This window comes from Rutidosis leptorrhynchoides, unplaced genomic scaffold, assembly GCF_046630445.1.
Source record: "Rutidosis leptorrhynchoides isolate AG116_Rl617_1_P2 unplaced genomic scaffold, CSIRO_AGI_Rlap_v1 contig319, whole genome shotgun sequence".
In the NCBI taxonomy this organism is placed as follows: domain Eukaryota; kingdom Viridiplantae; phylum Streptophyta; class Magnoliopsida; order Asterales; family Asteraceae; genus Rutidosis; species Rutidosis leptorrhynchoides.
The window spans coordinates 59,239-77,667 of NW_027266559.1; the positions used below are offsets into that span (position 1 = coordinate 59,239).

At 35.6% G+C, this 18,429-nt stretch overlaps 4 protein-coding genes across 6 annotated transcripts; 1 reads left to right on the forward strand and 3 right to left on the reverse strand.

Moving 5' to 3' along the window:
- Positions 1 to 1,335: 1,335 nt before the first annotated feature.
- Positions 1,336 to 3,005, reverse strand: LOC139882867 (uncharacterized). Of its 2 annotated transcripts, none has more exons than XM_071867123.1 (6): positions 2,993 to 3,005; positions 2,466 to 2,581; positions 2,203 to 2,348; positions 1,823 to 1,970; positions 1,582 to 1,741; positions 1,336 to 1,427 (listed from the first exon to the last, which is right to left on the reverse strand). In XM_071867123.1, the coding sequence occupies exons 1-6, from the start codon at positions 3,003 to 3,005 to the stop codon at positions 1,336 to 1,338; spliced, it is 675 nt and encodes a 224-aa protein (XP_071723224.1). The 2 variants fall into 2 exon arrangements, with proteins under 2 accessions (XP_071723224.1, XP_071723223.1); XM_071867122.1 differs by having other exon boundaries at positions 2,460 to 2,581.
- Positions 3,006 to 6,130: 3,125 nt separating this feature from the next.
- LOC139882856 (uncharacterized) lies at positions 6,131 to 6,792 on the reverse strand. Its single transcript, XM_071867114.1, has 2 exons — positions 6,690 to 6,792; positions 6,131 to 6,606 (listed from the first exon to the last, which is right to left on the reverse strand). The coding sequence occupies exons 1-2, from the start codon at positions 6,790 to 6,792 to the stop codon at positions 6,131 to 6,133; spliced, it is 579 nt and encodes a 192-aa protein (XP_071723215.1).
- A 462-nt stretch (positions 6,793 to 7,254) lies between these two features.
- On the reverse strand, positions 7,255 to 9,725 carry LOC139882866 (pre-mRNA splicing factor SR-like 1). Of its 2 annotated transcripts, none has more exons than XM_071867120.1 (4): positions 9,444 to 9,725; positions 8,422 to 8,502; positions 8,119 to 8,190; positions 7,255 to 7,992 (listed from the first exon to the last, which is right to left on the reverse strand). In XM_071867120.1, the coding sequence occupies exons 1-4, from the start codon at positions 9,723 to 9,725 to the stop codon at positions 7,255 to 7,257; spliced, it is 1,173 nt and encodes a 390-aa protein (XP_071723221.1). The 2 variants fall into 2 exon arrangements, with proteins under 2 accessions (XP_071723221.1, XP_071723222.1); XM_071867121.1 differs by having other exon boundaries at positions 8,143 to 8,190; positions 9,444 to 9,695.
- Positions 9,726 to 13,670: 3,945 nt separating this feature from the next.
- LOC139882862 (uncharacterized) lies at positions 13,671 to 18,285 on the forward strand. The gene is made up of 16 exons (XM_071867117.1): positions 13,671 to 13,823; positions 13,922 to 14,005; positions 14,200 to 14,340; positions 14,481 to 14,551; positions 14,836 to 14,929; positions 15,309 to 15,386; positions 15,623 to 15,689; positions 16,164 to 16,249; positions 16,369 to 16,419; positions 16,642 to 16,689; positions 16,957 to 17,077; positions 17,215 to 17,395; positions 17,584 to 17,721; positions 17,799 to 17,911; positions 18,021 to 18,092; positions 18,176 to 18,285. The coding sequence occupies exons 1-16, from the start codon at positions 13,671 to 13,673 to the stop codon at positions 18,283 to 18,285; spliced, it is 1,608 nt and encodes a 535-aa protein (XP_071723218.1).
- Positions 18,286 to 18,429: the final 144 nt, after the last annotated feature.

The window sequence follows — 18,429 nt, forward strand, 5'->3', positions numbered from 1 at the left end:
CAGAATTACCACCGCACCACCTTTCTAATTTTAAACTAGGTTAGCTTTCAACCACAAGCTTTTCCCGTGTGTTACTCTCCAACTCTGCAGTAATTTTTCATTTACAATAAATACCTTTTGTCTGAAAAAAAAAATTATCATAAATACGAGTCAATTATGATTTCATAAATAATCATGATTTAATTTTCATTTGTGTCGAGGAATCTTTGTGTATGTTGTATAAACATAGTAATAATTACGGTGAAAAGGTAATTAATTTTAATCATTTAAGAGTTAATTACATTAAAAAATATTATTTATACAACATTCTGTATGGAATATAAATGAAGGCATAAGCTAAAGCAAAGAAGACCATGCTATTTTAGTCACTTTCAGTTATTTTTGATGCTATGAGCAATTTGTTGGACTGTTGTCATCTGTGTAATATCATGCTTAATTTTGTTTATATTGTTTTAGAGAAGGAAAGGTCGAATTGTAAAAAGTACTTGTATTAGGAGCACTGTGCTGCTTTTCTATTATCAGTACCCGTTAATTTGTTTCTTATTATAATGTTGTATTAGGTTAACGGTTTACTCTGCACTGTTATGATTTTCAACTGGTTGGATTGATTTTCATATTGTCTTTCAGGAACAGATGTCTTCAACGGTATCCTTGATCGTAGCTAGTTAAACTTTAAACGTAATTTGTAAAACATACTCCCTTCCCGTCCCAAATTACATGCTAATCTAAAGAATTTCACACAAATTAATAAAATATATTTTTTAGTTTATTTTCTAACGTAATTGTGATGGTATAGACTATAAAACCCTCATGGAAGATATATAGGTGAAAATGGTAAGAAAGAGTACATTAAGATGAAAATAGTGAGGATATAATGAAAAAATATAATTAATACTTTTTAAATTTATCAAAATTTACATTTAATTTGAGACATAAAATTATGTTTATATTAACATCGATACCGAAGAAGTAATTTGATTCGGGGAATGGAAAGTTAATAGTAGTAGGTGAACAAATATCAAGGCAAGTACATAATATCAAGGCTACATTGTCTGAAGTTCTGGTTGTTTTCGCCAGTTCCGTACGGCACTAAGATTGCATTTAGACCCCACTCCTCGATTAGTCTACGTTTATTTTATTTTTTAAATTAGAATGGAATTAGGTTGACATGGAGTGAGACGAAATATGTATGCTATTTGAAAATGAAGAGCTTTGAAATAGTGTTCTGAAAAGCAAGCAATGGGAGAAGATTGTCAACTTGTGAGATAAGTTAACATAAATTGGATTCATGATTAAAATCGACTCCATGTAATTGCTATACTTCTCCGCCACTGATCACATGAAGTCGTCGTCATCCAGAGGATCATATGAATTGACGACCAAATCCTCTTGAACCTTGTCGACATTTAGCTGTTTCTTTTTCGGACCTACCGGAAAAGACAATATTCACAAATTCCGATTAGACAAGATTTTGAGAAATGGAAGGGAAAAAAAGACCAAAACATTTTGTGTATTCAAGATTTTCTCAATAAGACAAAAAACCTGAATTCATAGTTAAAGAAAGGAAGTAAAAGGACTAACCTGACTTCTTTTTGCCAGCATTTGCTTCCTTCTCAGCTTTTAGTTTTTCATTAGCAATAGCTGTGATGGACGATGCAATATCTTTAGCATCTGAAGCTTTTAGATTAGCCATCGATAATCTCATCACAGCTTTCAGTAAAGGAATATAGTGGAAGCTTTTCTGCATGTAAAATAATCACAAGTCAAAAATAGTGCAACACAAACTTCAGTCAAAAATACATTCACAGGCAAATCCACAGACCTCATATGGACAGAGCTTATTAGAGACAAGCTCTGCATATTCCATGAAGTCACTCTCAGATTTTGGAATGAATGTATCAAGTGTCTTCTGAGGACCTTTTGTGCCAAACAACTCTGTGGTGAATTTGAAATCAGCTTCTTCGACTAACCTAAATTGGTAGAGAGAAAAAAAACATCGAAGGACAAGAAATCATCAGAAAACTAGATCATGATTCCAGAAAACAAAACGTAAATCTTCAGAACACTTCAACTTCAAGTCACACATGTTCAATCACTTATGAAGAAAACAGCTACTTCCATCTAAGTAGAATAAAGTGCCAATTATATCCAAAAGACAGAGCAGAAACTGGAATATGAAAATATGCAAACATTGAGTGCTACCTTTGTTGGCGAAGTTTCTCAGCAACTGGATCCAGTGGCTCTTCCTTTGCTGTATTAAGGGTATTTTCTTTCTTCTCAGCAGTTTTGGGCATGGTTTTCTTGGGGGCTTTTTGAGCAGGAAGCTTAGACACAGGTGGTGGTGGTGCCTGAGCAAATCAAATTAAACAGAATAAAAATTTGGAGCATGCAAAGAATACCTCATACATAAAGGCAGCAAGTATAAGTTACAGAGAATTCATAACATCATTTAGTCATACCTGAGCAGGCTCATCTTCATCCTCCCAAGATTCCTTTATATCATCCTCATCAACGTCCTCATCATCCCAATGACTTTTGATATGCGGCACCTTTGATGGAAGAGATGGAATTTGCTCATCTTCTGCAACAAATGGAAGGTTTGGTCAGAAAACATGGCACAGCCCAAAGAACAGGTACAGGACTGCTTAGTCTGGTCAACTCTTCCGTGTTAGAGGCTGTTTGAATGACCAAGATAAAATATATGGTGGACAAATTTGCATACTGGGGAACACTCTATTATAACAAATATAACACATGTTTCAATAAACAATAGACCTATGTGTGCTTGAAAGATATTCACTATAATTGCTGAAGGCATTCGCTCACAAACTTTCTCAGTCTAAAGCCAGAATGCATTAATGCAAAGATCTTTGTACAGCATCCAGTGAGTAAAAGTCACCAAGTAAAAGGGCATCGTTTACAAAACAATGCACTATCTACTTGACAGAAAGCCAAAAATAATAATAACAACAACATAAACAACATGTATTACCCCAGTCCTCCATGTTTTCTGAACTTCGACAACTGGAATCTGTTTGCAACCCTGATCTTCTTGCACTTCTGCTAATTGCAAAAACAAAGTAATCGAAAATCAGGAGTCGAAGATGGATAATGCATGTAAAAATATGCAATCAAACCAGCACAGAATGATAATGTTACCAACCAGCAGCAGCAAACCAATAACAAACATACAATAATAAATATAGTAATCTAAAGGTGATGAAAACTACAAAACCCATAAAAAGATGATTTGATAATAAGAGGTTCCCGAACATAATATCGTTGTGTTCATACAACAAACTGAAAGCAGGGAGTAAGCAAGATGACTTCTACTACAATTCTTCCAATCTACCAAATCAAATTCAGCTTAACCCCTAAAATCCTCCATAACAAAGACTTGCAACAAAGGAATAAACCGATTTGGCTTATTCCTGCAAGTAATTGAAAAACATAAGGTCAAACCTGCCAATAATTCCATACACTATGGTACTAAACGCTACAAAAAATTCCATGTAACTATTCTAAAGTTAAAAGATCAGATAATACGAAAACACACAATTCCCCTGTCCATACGCTCAGATGCATGTAATCTACACACAAAAGCTTCAAACTTTCTTAGGCCAATTCCATCAAAACAAAAACTTTTCAGAAGTTCACAGCCAATAATAATTAAACAAAAAAATGGGGAAAAAAACCTGATGAATGATAGCTCTTTGCTCAATTCCAGCCAAGGATAGAGACTAGACCTGTAAAAATAGGGATTTTAACTTTTAAGAGAGAAAATACAAGTGGAATTTGCAGAGTCTGTGCGTTTTTCTTCTTCGAGTAGTGTGTTTTTATATATATAGGAATAGGAATCTGAGGCTGTCGTCGCGAAAGTTCTAATAACAAAATTAATATGAGTAGTAGAGTAACGAACGAATATTACGTTTATGGCACCTGCCGAGTTCGAAACGGACGTGACGTAGAGTAAATTATAAAAATACGCCCCATCCCTAAAACATGAAATAAAGATATTTCGATAAAAATAAATGGATATACTTTTTTGGAATTAAAATTTTTAAGACAATTAACTTAATTATACGATTAGTCATATTTAAATAAAATTCAAAAATATTATTTTCGAAAATATTATTCTCATAATGTATTGTGTGTGCACACTGAATTAATTAACTTAAAAATTTCAATTTCAAAAATACATTTTTTTAATTAATTACAATTAATAGTCTCGAAAATATTATTTTCGGGATATATATTACATATTTACTTTTTAAGTTCGAGTAGTAAAAAAAAGGGTGTAAAAAGTGACACACCGACGTGACGTGTTCTCCTTCCCAAAGTATAGAGATGTTCTAGTCTATTCGAATTTCACTGAATCAGATGGGTAATTAATTATACTGAACTAAATCAGGCCGGTCTCTGCTCGAGTTTAGAGTAGACCTAAACTGTGAATCGGTAATTGAATGAATCGCTTTAACAGTACAGTAATTTCTGTGTTTGATTCAGTTTAAGGTTAAATTTTAACCATTGTTTGGGTTCAATTTTAAAACGATTTACATTTACAAAACATTTTTAAGCCTCACTAACTAAACCAAATCATACAAAACCGCCGGACCGATTTGGTTTACTATTTTAGTCCTTATATTATCAGAAAAACCAGAGCTGTCCTTTGCCTTTTCAAGATGGTAATTCGAACTTCATGAAAAGAGTTGGAGTTGGACTGTGTATATATTCTCGGTGCAAGAATAACATAGCAAGTTAATTTTGCCAATATATATGCTTTTGAAAATTCCAACATACAAAAGAATTTATCAAACTTAACTTCAAGAAACAACTCTTGGACTCTTTGTCTCGTCTCGATCATTCAAAAATATATATATATATATATATCTAAATTGGAATTCATCCAATGAGTACTCCAGCCAAGCTATGCAGAGTCGCTCAAAATCTCAATCAATCAAGAATGGAAAGAAAAAAAAATCCATTTTTTATATACTAATCTTAAAGAAACAGAGGGAATAACAAGCTGGACCTACATCATGCATGGATTTCTTGAAATATCATATTCCATCCATTAAATTTTCAAAAATCAAAATGCATGAAAGACCATATCGAGCAAATTCACGGCAACTTCCAATTACCAGCTGATGACCAAGGACCTCACCCTATGGCTAACTAAACTTTATGGTGGATGAAGAGTGGTATAGAATAGCCTTATAGGGTATCTTGAAGAGGATTCGTAAATATTCTTTTATTCGTAAATATTCTTATCTAATTTAGGAGACAAATTTTGAATACTGTCCATTTTGCTCTTCTTGATACCTAACAGAGCCAATATTCCTCCGTTGGCGCTCACAATCCATGAAGATAGTGGGACTTTATTTCCGAGTGTTAGGAGAAAGCGTTGATCTAGTGCACGCACCAACCAAAAAACTGAGAGATGAATTTAAATTTTTTCCATTTTGAGCGTCTTGATTCCTAACAGAGTTTGACTCCTAAGAGAGCCAAGGTCTATTCTGAAACGCTCAATTCTTGAACTGCAAGTGGTCCAACTTAGTTATTCCGGCGCCGATGGTTTGGAGAAAGGGTTGGTCTAGTGCACATGCCTACTTAAAAACTGATTTAAGAAGGAAACTGAAAAACTTTTCTACCAAACCACAAGAGGGAAAATTCTACCAGTAATCCTCAAATCATCTTGCACTGATTAATGAAACTAGCACATCCATAAAAATGTTTTCAATTGACAAGGTTTCATTTCTTACCGCTCATACATGTCCCCAAGTTTAACAAAATGCTAAAGTCCAGATTTTTAACATGCTTCCACTGCTCATTTACCCTAAAGACCAGAAATCATTAGGCATTTTCATGTCCTTGTGACCCAATGAAAAACAAACTCGTTATTTCGGCTTCAATTTACCAAATAATGCGCAGCCGAGTGTAAATAAATTAGCTTTTCCAGTATTATTGAGAAAAAACGTGAAGGAAAACACAGACATAATTCCTACTTCCATTCTGTTCTCAAACAACAAAACACAAAATTCACATGTAACTACAAACAATCCAGACTTTGATAAGTAACTAAGTTAAGTACCTCAGATAAAGTACTAAGCTTCAGCTGACAACCAGTTGATCACAATGAAAAGCTCTTCAAGAATTCAGGATCTCTTTTAGCTTTCTCTTGAAACTTTTTAAACCAACGATCCAATATATCCATAGGAACAACCAATCTGCTCCCATCAACCCCACAAAACGATTGCATGAAATTGAACAAATTCTCCCCAACTCTCATCGCTAGCCTTTCAATCTTCTTCTCCGCCACCACGTCCAGCGACGGTAGGGAAGCCAAATCCTCAACAGACACCCCGATTTTCGCCGACAAAGTGGCGGAATCCGGCGCCGTCAGCTGCATCGGACCTCCACCAACAGGCCCAGGTTCCGGCCAAGGCAGAGACAACACAGCTGATGGCCGAGCGACAGTGACGGCGCCGACGAACACGAATTGAGATCCCGGGGATTGGATGTAGACGGCGAGGGCTTTGTCTGCTGGAAGAGTGAAGTTGTTAAGAAGGAAAATGCAAACTTCTCGGATTTGATCGTACGCCTCACCTGCAGAAGGTAGAAGATAGACAGCTAAAATACACCGTCCGGCGGGGTGTAGGATAAGAGAAGAAAGGAAAAACGTTTTGTACCTACAAAAGTGTTCATGTCGAGAATCCAATGCGTAGTGTCGATTTGCGAGAAGGTGGAGATGTCCATCGGAAAGCTCCGATTAGGAAAGACGACGCCGAACATGTTTCTTTTTAGTCGATTATCAGGAGAGAAAGTTCGGAAATTATATTTAATAATACAGTAAGTGGAAAAAGAAGAATCCAGTTGACTCTAGAAAGAATTTTTCGCTGCTAACTTATTATTTGGTCCCTAATATTTCATTTTAAGGGTATATAGTCCCTACATTCTGCTCTTTATTATTTATACGTAGTACGTGTAAAATATAATGCCAATAAGTAAGCAACCACGATCGAAAATAGCTTCGAATCTTGAAATTGTTTGATAAAATCTGTTATAATCAGAGTCAACCAAGACAACATACGAGACACAGTTGCTACAATTGACGAAAATGGTTTCTTCTAGAGTTTACACGTAGAATCCCTTTTATCAATATAACGGCAAATCAGACTGTTTTGGATGTAAAACATCCATGAGAAAGGGGTTCTAAACTAGATTTTATGATCGGAGAGGAACTCTTCCCTTTAGCTATTTCCATCTGGAACTGCCAAGCTTAATCACCTCTTCTCCGTTTTCTCTCTGAAGAATCCTATCCGGGCCAGCATCTTTCTGATTACTTAAATCACCATAAAGATCCTTGAGCTTCGCAAGGTTGCTCGATGCAGCAGCTGATGGCTTTTCCGTAATCTTCTCATTCTTTGACGGACTCGAATGACGATCATAGCTTGTACCACCAGCTTGCAAGCTCCGACTTCTGCTCCTGCTCCTACTCCTGCTCCGATCTCTCCTCTTCTCCCTGTCGGAATACCTCGATCTCCGATCGTATTCATAGCTCCTATCTCTTTCCCTTTCCCTATCCCTATACCTATCCCTGTCCCTACCTCTGTCCTTATCCCGACCATATTCATATCTCCTATCTCTTTCCCTACCACGATCCCGATCGCGGCTGGAATAATCCCTATTGCTAGGAGATCTTCGTAAATCGTCACTACTCGACCTTTCGTGAGAGGGAGGTGGTGGTGGTAGGTTGCGACGAACGGGTGATGAGTCCCTGGTTGATGCTCGATGAGGAGCACGCTGACCGAAAGAGACAGAAAGGGCAGCTTTCACGGAAGGTGGGCGACGGGCAGTGTCATCAGAACCACGGCGATCGGTGTCCCCGGTTGAACCAGACGGTTTTGTCGGCAGCTTCATACTTTCAAGATGAGAAACAACCTGCCGCAACACAGGAACAGGTATGCGAGGGAAGAGTGTGTCAAAGTAGTACTGCATTGAAAAGTGTAGAAATGTCAGTTAGGGTTCCTTCCAGAATCAGTAAAAACCAGAAAACCAGTTAAAGATAGACATGAAGCTACTGATAATAAAATACACGATGAACTTACAGTAACTGACCTGTCCAAGAAGCAAGTCACGCACATATTCACCCATAGTGGACATTCGCCCGTTGGACCCAGGGGAGAATTCCTGAAAGAAAAAGGAAAAACAAAAGGTTATTGATGTTCAAGAAATTTGATAGTTGGTCAAGATATTGTAAGAAATGCTCTAAAGTCTAAACCACTCAGAAATGAAGCATCATTGAAGGAGGTAGGTCGAGAAAACAAAACATAAAAGCAAACCAAATCCAAAGTGTCTTTGGATAAATGGATTTGCTGCTTTCAAAAGTATAAGGCATCCAGAACAATTTTGCATACATACCTCATCGTCTTTAATATATGGTTCAAACCAACCCCAGAGTGTCTTTGGATCTGCTGCATATCGCAAGTAAAGGAAACCAACCTGCAACCAAGTGGAAACAATAAATCCCAAAGCATGACTAATGCAAAGCAGAAGTCAACTAGATAAGCATGACAAAGAAGTACACAGCACATATAACCAAATAAAGAACAAAACTGCACATGAATCATCCCAATTTTAGGCCGCAATGCCAGAAATATGAATTCTCCCATCTTTGTTTCAAAGAACTAACTGACACAGACCACTCTTAAAACCCCTTAAAAAATGCCAGGAGATTAACGTTTATGAGATTCTCTATCAGAGTTTTTAGCATGCAAAGTAACTTCAAAATGTCAAATAGACAGACTGACCGATGCAATTTTACAGGTACAGAGACGAGTAAAAGAAAAAGAAAATGATAAGGCTGAGTATGTCTCAGCAGCTAGGTCAAAGGACACCTCAAACCTTGCTTCTGTGGACATCTGCTAAGCAAAGCAAGAGCAGTTATGTGGAGATGAGAAAGTCTCAGCAACTCAAAGAAACAATGATACCTCAACCTTTGAATATCTGCTATGAAAAACAAGGGCAACGTCATGTGTATACTATTTGGTGTAGAAAAAAGGAAGTGAAAAAAAGACGATGTTTGTAGAAATAGATGAGTTGCTTAATTACCTCACCAATCACCATAATGAAAAGCTCTTGGCTTTCTGGACAGTCCACGAATTCATGGTTTCAAACGGGAAAGAGAAGTAAAATTTTACGCACACAACTGTTTTAAATTGTATACGTTTCAAAATTTTAAACATTCAACAGTGTATGGCCTAAAGTTCCAAGCTTTACCAGAGAGATTTTCATATAACTTAAGATTTGAAAGTCTCAGTAATAATGCCATGCTTAACCAATTTTCCAAAGAACAAAAAAGACAGACAACATGCCTTAAAGATTAAACAAGCATTTTTCTAACAGGGTGAAGTGAATATAGAAGAGGTTTAGGCTCTACTTACCGCTCTGATGTAAGGAGAATCTTCATGCTTTAATAGCCCATGCATTTGTTTGGGCGTCAGCTTCATTGTGAAGAACTTGTAAAGAAGACAAAATGCTGTCGATGGGCCACGACAATTTCCAGTCATCCAGGGCTCGACATGGTCAACTTGATTGTAAATCTCATCTATAACTTCATGGTAGGTCTTTAACCGATAAAGTTCTTTGAAGTAGTCAGAAGACAAAATGTTCATGCACAGGACCTTCTCTAACAATGAATCAATTGGCTTGCCACATAAGTCCATATTGGGTCGCGAGAGGTAAGCAGTTTCAATTCACTGAAGAATTCAAAAAATATTCCTGCAACAAAACATGATTCACATCATCACTACAATATAAAAATGCTCAAAGCAAACAATAGTTCCCAAATCTAAGAAAAAGGAAACTAATTAGAAAATTAAGCTTTCAAAAACAATTATTGACAAAAAAAAAATGGTCCTAGAAAAGTGAGCTCTCAAAAGAACCAGGATCTGAAATCTGAAGATAACGACAAGGATTCGATCCCATAAAACAAAACCCTTCAAAACCCAAAGACCAAAGAAAAAGAGAATACGGAGACCAAAAAAAAAAAAAATTGAATCCCCCAACTTCACAACAATGGAATAATTAATTTAACGATAATGATGAACGTAAAGGGACAAATTAAATTATCAATTGAATAAGAAGATCGAAGTATATACGTACCTAAGCAGGATTAAGGTAAAGGAAGAAGCCACGACAAGAGCAAAACCCTAGAATTGGCGGAGTACGACGGTGATTTTATTCGGGGACTGTGGGTGGAGGAAGAAAGAGAATAATGAAAAAGAGACGACCAAATTATTGGGGAAATAGGAATAGGAAGCGATATTTTAATGGTCAAAAGTCAAATTATTCCTTGAGTCCCTTACGTTTTGATAATTTGACTAAATAGTCCTTTTATCTTTAATTTTCTACTTTAATCCTCGACATTATTGTTTCCTTTACCAATTTGGTCATCGAGAGGCGGTAAATCATCGTCAAAAGTGTCTATAATGTTTTTCTTTGCTATTATAAGTGGTAGCGAGTACGTTGCCTTCGATTCACTATAACTAAGAGCACAAAATGTCATAGCCAGCAATGAAAAAGATTTCAATAAGAAAAAAAAGTTTCCATTGTTGATTAATTGCCTAGAAGTTGGCCTCTCATTCTACATTCTCGAACTGATCATTAATCCGGTCGATGCCATTATGTCAATATCACATATCGACTGGATAGGCGGCTCTTCTCCAGCCACCTTGGAAGATTTGACTAATGGTTCCTGACTGAACTCATCTATAAATTAGAAAAAGAAAAAAAATCAGTTTTTGAGAACAACTATTCAGTCGACCGATGTCCGGTACATAAGTAAATAGTCTTTAAAATACATAAATAGGTTTACCAAACAATATATTCAGTGAATTTGGAAGTGGAGTTGACTTGAGGTTCAGGTCAAGATAAAATCCCAATGCTAATATTAGACTCACATAGCATAGCATAGCATAAACTGGTACTGCTAATGCTCAGTACCTGTAAAGGCATAATTTGCTCCGCGTCCATAAATATAAAAGAAAAATTGCAAGGACATGTGAAATACGGTGAAGTGTTTGCTAAATAACGTAACAAGTAATGGTCAATCCCGAGGAGTCGACCTCTAGTAATTGTACTATGTCTCTTCTTTAAATTTGATAAGAGACTAAAGGTCGACCTCTAGTAATTACATTCTGCTTTTTCATTAAGTTTGACAAAAGACTAGAGGTCGACCTCTAATAATTGCACTCTTTCTCTTCTTTAAGTTTGATAAAAGACTAGAGGTCGATGACTCTAGATCGACTAATATATTTAAAAAATTCTGCTTCACAATGAAGAGAAGTTGGTATTTTTTTTTTAAGTGCATCTTATTGTAACAAGCAAGCTGCAAATCTTACTAGAGAGAGCGATCACACTAATTACCTGCTAGGATACTAGAAAATCCCAATCATATTTAACCAAAGCACTGAAACATATGGCCACATTAAAAATTAATTTTTAGTTGAAAACATATAAGAATACTTAAAAAAAAAAAAACATATAAGAAACTGAAGACCATCTACTGAGAATTGTGCAAATATCTACTCATAATCCTTTATGGGATGATCAATATATGTATACACTATGTAAATAAATTTTTTAAATATGTTTCAAATTTTATTGTAAAATATTTTTTTTAGTAGTGTATTTGTTTATGTATTTTATTTTGTATGTTTAATCTAAATTGTTGGATTAGTTGATATGGATGATTTTATGTTTTATGACCGATAATGAAATCTTTATTATGTTAATACTTCATTATGATTGTTATTTATAAAATGATATGAAATATAATACATTTTATGATGATTGATTGAATATACTTTGCATAATAATAATTTATTAATAGTTTGATGAGAAGATAGAAAATTTGATTGTAAAGCCTAGATATTTTTGGTTCAATACTTCATATTAAAATTATTAAATGGATATTTTCATGAGTATAAAGTATCATACATGAATGTTAAAACATTGTAACTAAACACATAGTTTGGTCCTATGAGCTAGCTATTATACAATTCAAACTAGCTCTCTCTAGATTGATTGGTCGAGAATATCAACGATCATAAATTGATATATTTGAGAGAATATCTTAAAATTTAGCTCAAAAAAGTTTTTTCATAGTGACTCATGAAACATAACCTTTCAAGTTTTTCATCTTGTAACAAACAATTTTACCTATTGATCTTAGAGTGAATGACTCATGACTTTTTACATTTGTTAATAGACTGTGATATCATATATCATATAATCCCACATGTATCTGAAAAAGTCTACATGAAAGTTCATGTAGACCTACTACCTCCCACAATCATGCCAAAGAGTATTTGAAAGCTAGTGTATCAAAATGACAGTCTCACACTAAGATAGTAGAAAATCTCAATCATATTTAACCAAAGTTTCAGAACATAAGCTTCCACTAAACAAATAATTGTGCGTTCTTGAAGAAAAACATACAAGAAACTCAAGACCATATAGTGAAAATTGTGCAAAGATATACTCATAATAGTCCTCTAGATATGAGTTTATTATAAAACATTGTCAATAACATTCAGTTCATTATCAAGTTTCAATGAAGCAGACCTGTGGCAACAAAATTTGTAATGAAACCTACAAAACCATTAACTTCAGAGCTTATAACTAATTAGCCTCAGTTGAATGAGAGGGGAGAATCCATGTAACTTTCGTAGGACTTGGCCTAGCCACTCATGAAGAGGCTGAAATAGATTCATTTTTCTCCATAAGATGAGCTCAGGGGTTACTTCCTCTCGGGTAAGGGGAAGTTACCTATAGAATCTCTTCCTTTTGTAGCAGGTTAGGCTTTTAGTGATGAGAGGTGCCTTAGCCTAACATATTTAAATCTCGTCCTTTTGATGAGTCAATGTCCCTTCGCTTTGTGAAAGTTAGAATATTAGGGGTTGAGCCGATCTCCGAAGAAAGATCAAGGTCCTCTCCTGTTGGCGAATACCATGCTAGAAGCCGAAACATGACAGAGTTGATCTTCCATTATTTACTTCTTCCAACATCCAACCCTTCAAAGAAAATAAAATTTCAATATTTCTAATTTCTAAATGCCTACCACCAAAATTCAGCATAGGAAAACATTGAATCAAATGAATTAAATTGTGGGATATGATCAGCATAGAATTGAATATACATTATACATTATTTGGTTTGATGACAATTTTACAGCATCATTGTTAAGAGATTGCAAAATAAAAAGTAGATTGATTGAATTACCTCAAAATCAAATCACTTGTTCACAAGCTAATTTCCTAACATAAAGCAACGGAATTTATTGAGGGATTCAAACTATCCCTCACAAATTGTGATTAAAATCATTTGGGGACCAATTCCTATGAGTTTTCATAAACTTGGGATCAATCCCTGAGATAGAACTAATAAGGATCAACTCATGTATAATGATAAACAATGGGGATGGCGGGACCCTTTTGACATAAATTAAAATAATGGAAGAAATCTTAAAACGGTGAGTTTTGATGGAAAAACACGTGATTTCCTTTTCGGCGGCTAACTGATGGACTATTAAATTTGACCCGACCCGACTCACTGAGAAAGCGTGCTCTTCTAGTTCTTCTTGGTTTCTTGGTGAGTCAACTCAGAAAATGAAGGTGAAGACGACGATTTACCTGATAACTGCATCCGCCATTACTTACCAAGCAGCCAACAATCTTATTCCCGCTGATTCTTCAAGTGTTCATAGCAAGATCATTGTCGGCTACGACGCCGTCGTTCGATCTTCTCGTGCTTTCTGCACCGTCCGATTCTTTTCTCTCTTCTTTTGGTTGGATCTACTTCTGCTATAGCTAATGAATTGTTATTTGAAATAAATTTGTTTTACATTTTGTATATTCAGATTGCAGTCACTGCTGCTGATTACAAATACTCTTTGTATGGACTCTCCGCTGGATCTGACGACTACCGTAAAAAATTATCTGAGGTATGAATGACAGACTTCTTCATGTATACATTTACGTATTGTCGCGAAAATGAATAAAAAGCGTGTTTTTCCAGGTGCTCAGCTGTTTTTATGATCGTTAATTCGTTATGGATATTTGAGCCACAATGTTTATGATTTAGCGTCTTCTCAACTTGGTATCTACAATGAATTATCTTAGCATATCATTTTGTTAGGTACATTTGCGCTCAGCGGAGAGAGTACGGAAATTATGTGAAACGAACAAAGGATTTTATGTGAAAGCTGGCCAGTTTGTTGCTGCCATGAGGCAAATTCCAAAAGAATACTCATCGACTCTTTCGTCTTTACATGATCAGGTATGAATATTGATTTCGTTGGTCTATTATTTACATTAATCAATAGTTTCTGAACCCATATGGTTGTGTAATGAACATCACATTGGCAGGATATGTTCTAATCTTTTCTTATGCTTGGTCTCTGGTGTGTAATACGATAGGCAACTCCTTGTGATTTCAAAGCCATTAAAGAAGTATTAGTTTCCAACTTGGGCCATGATCTATCTCAAGTGTAAGTTCTCTCTGACTAACTAGATTTCACTGTCTTTTAAGAACACTATCTTCGGAGTTTTTATTATTATTTCATGTATCCTCATAGATTGTAAATGTTAATGATGAATAATTTCTAAAAATAATAACTTTTATATGTAAAGGAAAGGTCTAATTTGTTTGTGTGCATCTTTGCATGTTACGTCAAAATATAATTCTTAGCGGTTTATTTCCTTATCCGTCATCAAAGTATACGTGTTAGGAAAACCTCTAACTGACTTTGGGACTTCTATATACCAATTACAGATTTTTATCCCTAGATGAACACCCGATAGCTGCTGCCTCCATAGCTCAGGTGTACCGTGCGGTGTTAAAGAATAACCAAGAAGTAGCAGTAAAGGTGAGATATAAAAATCCCCTTAAATAAGAGAGCTCTGTTTGCACATATCAATGGCAATAAAAAATGTAATGATTAGAGGATATCGCTCTCCCTTTTCTTTTCCTCCGGGTTATGTACACCATCCCTGGGTTTGACACAAGATTGGGTGGAGTTATCCCCTATAAAGTTGATTTGTTTTTTTTTTCTTCCTAAAATGGAGAATTTAGGTGGAAATTATATCCTTATCAAGATGTCCATTTTTCTGGGTAAAGAAAATGGCCACATAACATAGATTTGACAGTCGGTGTTTTTTTGTCATATTTGTTGTTCGTTACATTGTTGATCAAGCCTATATTACATAAGCAGTCAAGTGGTTGGTGGTAAAGTTCTTTTCTTTCAGGTGAGATACCCAGGTCTAGAGCATAAGATGAGAGTGGACACAGCAGTTATGTCTTTCCTTTCAAATTCCATCTCATGGGTACGTGTTAGATTTTAAGTTCATTGTTGTACTTAATGATATGCTGTGAACAAACACCTTCTCAACAGTTCAGACATCCTTTTCTATGACTATACAATTGATTAGTACAGGTGATGCCAATATTGAGTATCACCATAAGAATTGCATTTTCTTTTTCCCTTCTCTTGTTATTCTATTTTTTTTTCGTCATCTTCTCCATTAGAATTTCACTTCTCACTCCCTCTACTCCCCAACAGTTTTTCCCCGAATACAGGTTTCAGTGGCTGGTATCAGAATTTTCAGCGGCTATATCTTTAGAACTCGGTGAGTAACAGGATAACTTTGGTAATCCATAATTCCTTTGTACAATACAATTTAAATCTTGGAACCCAGGTGGTTGCTCTTTCGAGCTGAAATCAACGAATCATTGTTTTTATTGAAATGTTAGCCATTAAGGAAGTCTTTACTCCGTAATGAAGAAGATTGTTCTCCGTAGCACTTCAATTATGCCTCTATGAAACTCTAGCCATATAATGAATGAACTCGAACTTCTTGCAGTGATTTTTTGTATTTAATGCAAATACAATTGTATTTCTGGCCGGTACTGAGCTATTAGCCGATGAAAGTTTGGGTTGTTTGTTCATCGCTTTTCTTTAAGGAACCCTGATGCATTTAGCGCACTGATCATATATTTATGAAATTGCTTTAAGAAACCCTGATGAATTGTAGTTCAGTGATTTTGATACTTTGTGAGATGTTAAGTCACAAAAATGGTTTTTTACTCTATTTGTTTCACAGATTTTATCCAGGAGGCCAAAAATGCTGAGCGAACATCAGAAAGCTTTAAAACAAACAACTTCCTGAAGGTTCCTCGTATATATTGGGTATGATTGATCGCTTTTGTATTCGGAATTTTTTTTTTTTTCACTCTGAACTTGAAAGACGATCTATTTCCAATGTGGAAATGTTTACCAAGCTATGACTTTTGCATGAATGCGTTCAGGATTTGACAACAAGCCAGGTTCTGACGATGGAGTTTTGTAGGGGGCACAAGGTAAATGAACTGCCTCCTTTCCGTTGTTTATAGGATAAATCATCTTGTACTTTAGTTAGGTTCTTATGTTGAATTTGCTGCTTTTTCAATTTGAATAATTGATTTTTTTTCCTTTCAAATTTGAATAAACCTATGGCCATATGATTAATTATCATGGCCCTCTTAGGAACAGTGTCTTATGCTTTTTTGCTTACCACTAATGGGATGCTATTTTCATTTCAGATAAATGATGTGGAATATATGAAGGAAATGAAGATAAATCCAACAAAGGTTCGTGTGTTTCTTTTGAATTTCCTGCAGCTTTAATCTCAGTAAAGTTCTTCGCGTCGTCTGTTTTTCCTTTTCAACTAATTCTTCACTATTCAGTTTTCTTATTTGTGTGAGCACGATGGGGACAAGTAAAATAGAATTGTGAAATTGGTTATTTGAGACTGAGAAATTCTCTAACGTCTGCTGATGTTTGTTTTAAATCTCGAAGACCTTGTCCAGCTAATCTTAAATCAGCAATGATAATCAGTCCTGGTATTTGTATCTTAGGTTGCCAAGGCATTGGTGGAAGTGTTTGCCGAAATGATATTTGTTCATGGGTTTTTGCATGGAGATCCACACCCTGGTAATATATTAATATCTCCAGAGGGTCAGAATGGATTTACTTTGGGTACGTGGACGACTGTTAACTTCAATTTCTCTTTAAGATAAGTCATTACAAATTAGGCAGAATAATCGCGTCTAATAAATGTAGGTTGTATAAATCCCATGGTATTTCATTCTCCTTTATCTCGGTCAATGGTGCAGTTCTTCTGGATCATGGAATCTATAGACAATTGGATGAACGATTTCGATTGGACTATTGCCAGCTTTGGAAGGCTTTAATTTTTAAGGACTCGGATGAAATACAGAAGATTGGCGAACGTTTCGGTGCTGGGAAGTATGCAAGATACTTTCCCATCATTTTCACTGGAAGAACCATTGACAGGTAACTTTTTTTGCTGTTTATGCCGTCTCCATATTATTAGTTTCCATTTTCGGAGCGGAAAGATAATGAATGCACAAATTGTCTCATTTGAATTGCCAAGTAGTAGTTGGTTGGTACATTGGACCATCTAAGGTCTTCACTAATAATTAGATGATAATTATGTTGTTGTTCTGTAATCTCTTTGACAGTAAATCGGCTCTTGGAAAAGACATGTCAATCGAAGAGAGAACAAAGTTGAGGGGGGAAATGAGATCCTTAAAACTAGAGGAGATATCATCATTTATGGAATCCCTGCCGCCTGATTTTCTCTCAATATTGCGTACAGAGTAAGATTATCTTAAGATCGACTGCTATTCTTGCCCACTCTCTCTCTCTCTCTCAAACTTGTATTCTTTATGTCTAGTGGGCTATTGAGATCTCTCACCATGACACTGGGCGCTTCACAACGGGTGAGACTGCTAGCCTATGCTAAATATGCCTTAAATGGTATCTCTTCAAAGCGAAATCCTTCATCTGGTAATTTTGTTTCCTTTATAACGTTCATTACATTTGTCAAGCATGCATAATTTTTTATTTCCACTTTTTATCTCTAAAATTGGCAAATTTTCTTTTGTTGTGCTCTCAGATTTTGGATCAGAAGTTACTTTATCCAGATTTCAGACAGATCTGAGTTACTTGCGGCTCAGGCTTGTTCTTGGTAAAAAAAATGCATTTATGTTGTTTGACTAGACTATTGACTTCCCAAGAAGTAGAGTGATTTTTTTGCTTCATTATATACAGAGGTACTAGAACTGCTTCCGTGGATGGCGAAGTTCAACCAATTTCTGCAGTCGGTGTATGAAACAATTGGCAATGCTTTCATGGGACTAGCGACGATCTCTTTTAAATAGATTTTCCCAACATTATCATGCCGGAAAATGGTAGTGTCAAGGAGCAGCTATGATGTAGAAAAAAGAAAAAAAATATTTCATTTGTTGGTTAATTCTTTTAATCAAATGGGGTAAAAACAAAAAAGATTGATAGAGAAGAAGAAT

Excerpts from the sequence above, each read along its gene's own strand:
- LOC139882862 (XM_071867117.1), top strand. The coding sequence starts at position 13,671 with ATGAAGGTGAAGACGACGATTTACCTGATAACTGCATCCGCCATTACT. Across the intron at positions 15,387-15,622 it reads TTTCAAATTCCATCTCATGG|TTTTTCCCCGAATACAGGTT; the intron begins GTACGTGTTAGA and ends ACTCCCCAACAG. Across the intron at positions 17,722-17,798 it reads CTCTCAATATTGCGTACAGA|TGGGCTATTGAGATCTCTCA; the intron begins GTAAGATTATCT and ends CTTTATGTCTAG.
- LOC139882866 (XM_071867120.1), bottom strand. The coding sequence starts at position 9,725 with ATGGACTTATGTGGCAAGCCAATTGATTCATTGTTAGAGAAGGTCCTG. Across the intron at positions 8,191-8,421 it reads CATATATTAAAGACGATGAG|GAATTCTCCCCTGGGTCCAA; the intron begins GTATGTATGCAA and ends TTTTTCTTTCAG. Across the intron at positions 7,993-8,118 it reads GTGACTTGCTTCTTGGACAG|TACTACTTTGACACACTCTT; the intron begins GTCAGTTACTGT and ends TTTTCAATGCAG.
- LOC139882867 (XM_071867122.1), bottom strand. Across the intron at positions 2,349-2,459 it reads ATGAAGATGAGCCTGCTCAG|GCACCACCACCACCTGTGTC; the intron begins GTATGACTAAAT and ends TGATTTGCTCAG. Across the intron at positions 1,971-2,202 it reads GAGAAACTTCGCCAACAAAG|GTTAGTCGAAGAAGCTGATT; the intron begins GTAGCACTCAAT and ends CTACCAATTTAG.
- LOC139882856 (XM_071867114.1), bottom strand. The coding sequence starts at position 6,792 with ATGTTCGGCGTCGTCTTTCCTAATCGGAGCTTTCCGATGGACATCTCC. Across the intron at positions 6,607-6,689 it reads CGACATGAACACTTTTGTAG|GTGAGGCGTACGATCAAATC; the intron begins GTACAAAACGTT and ends TACCTTCTGCAG.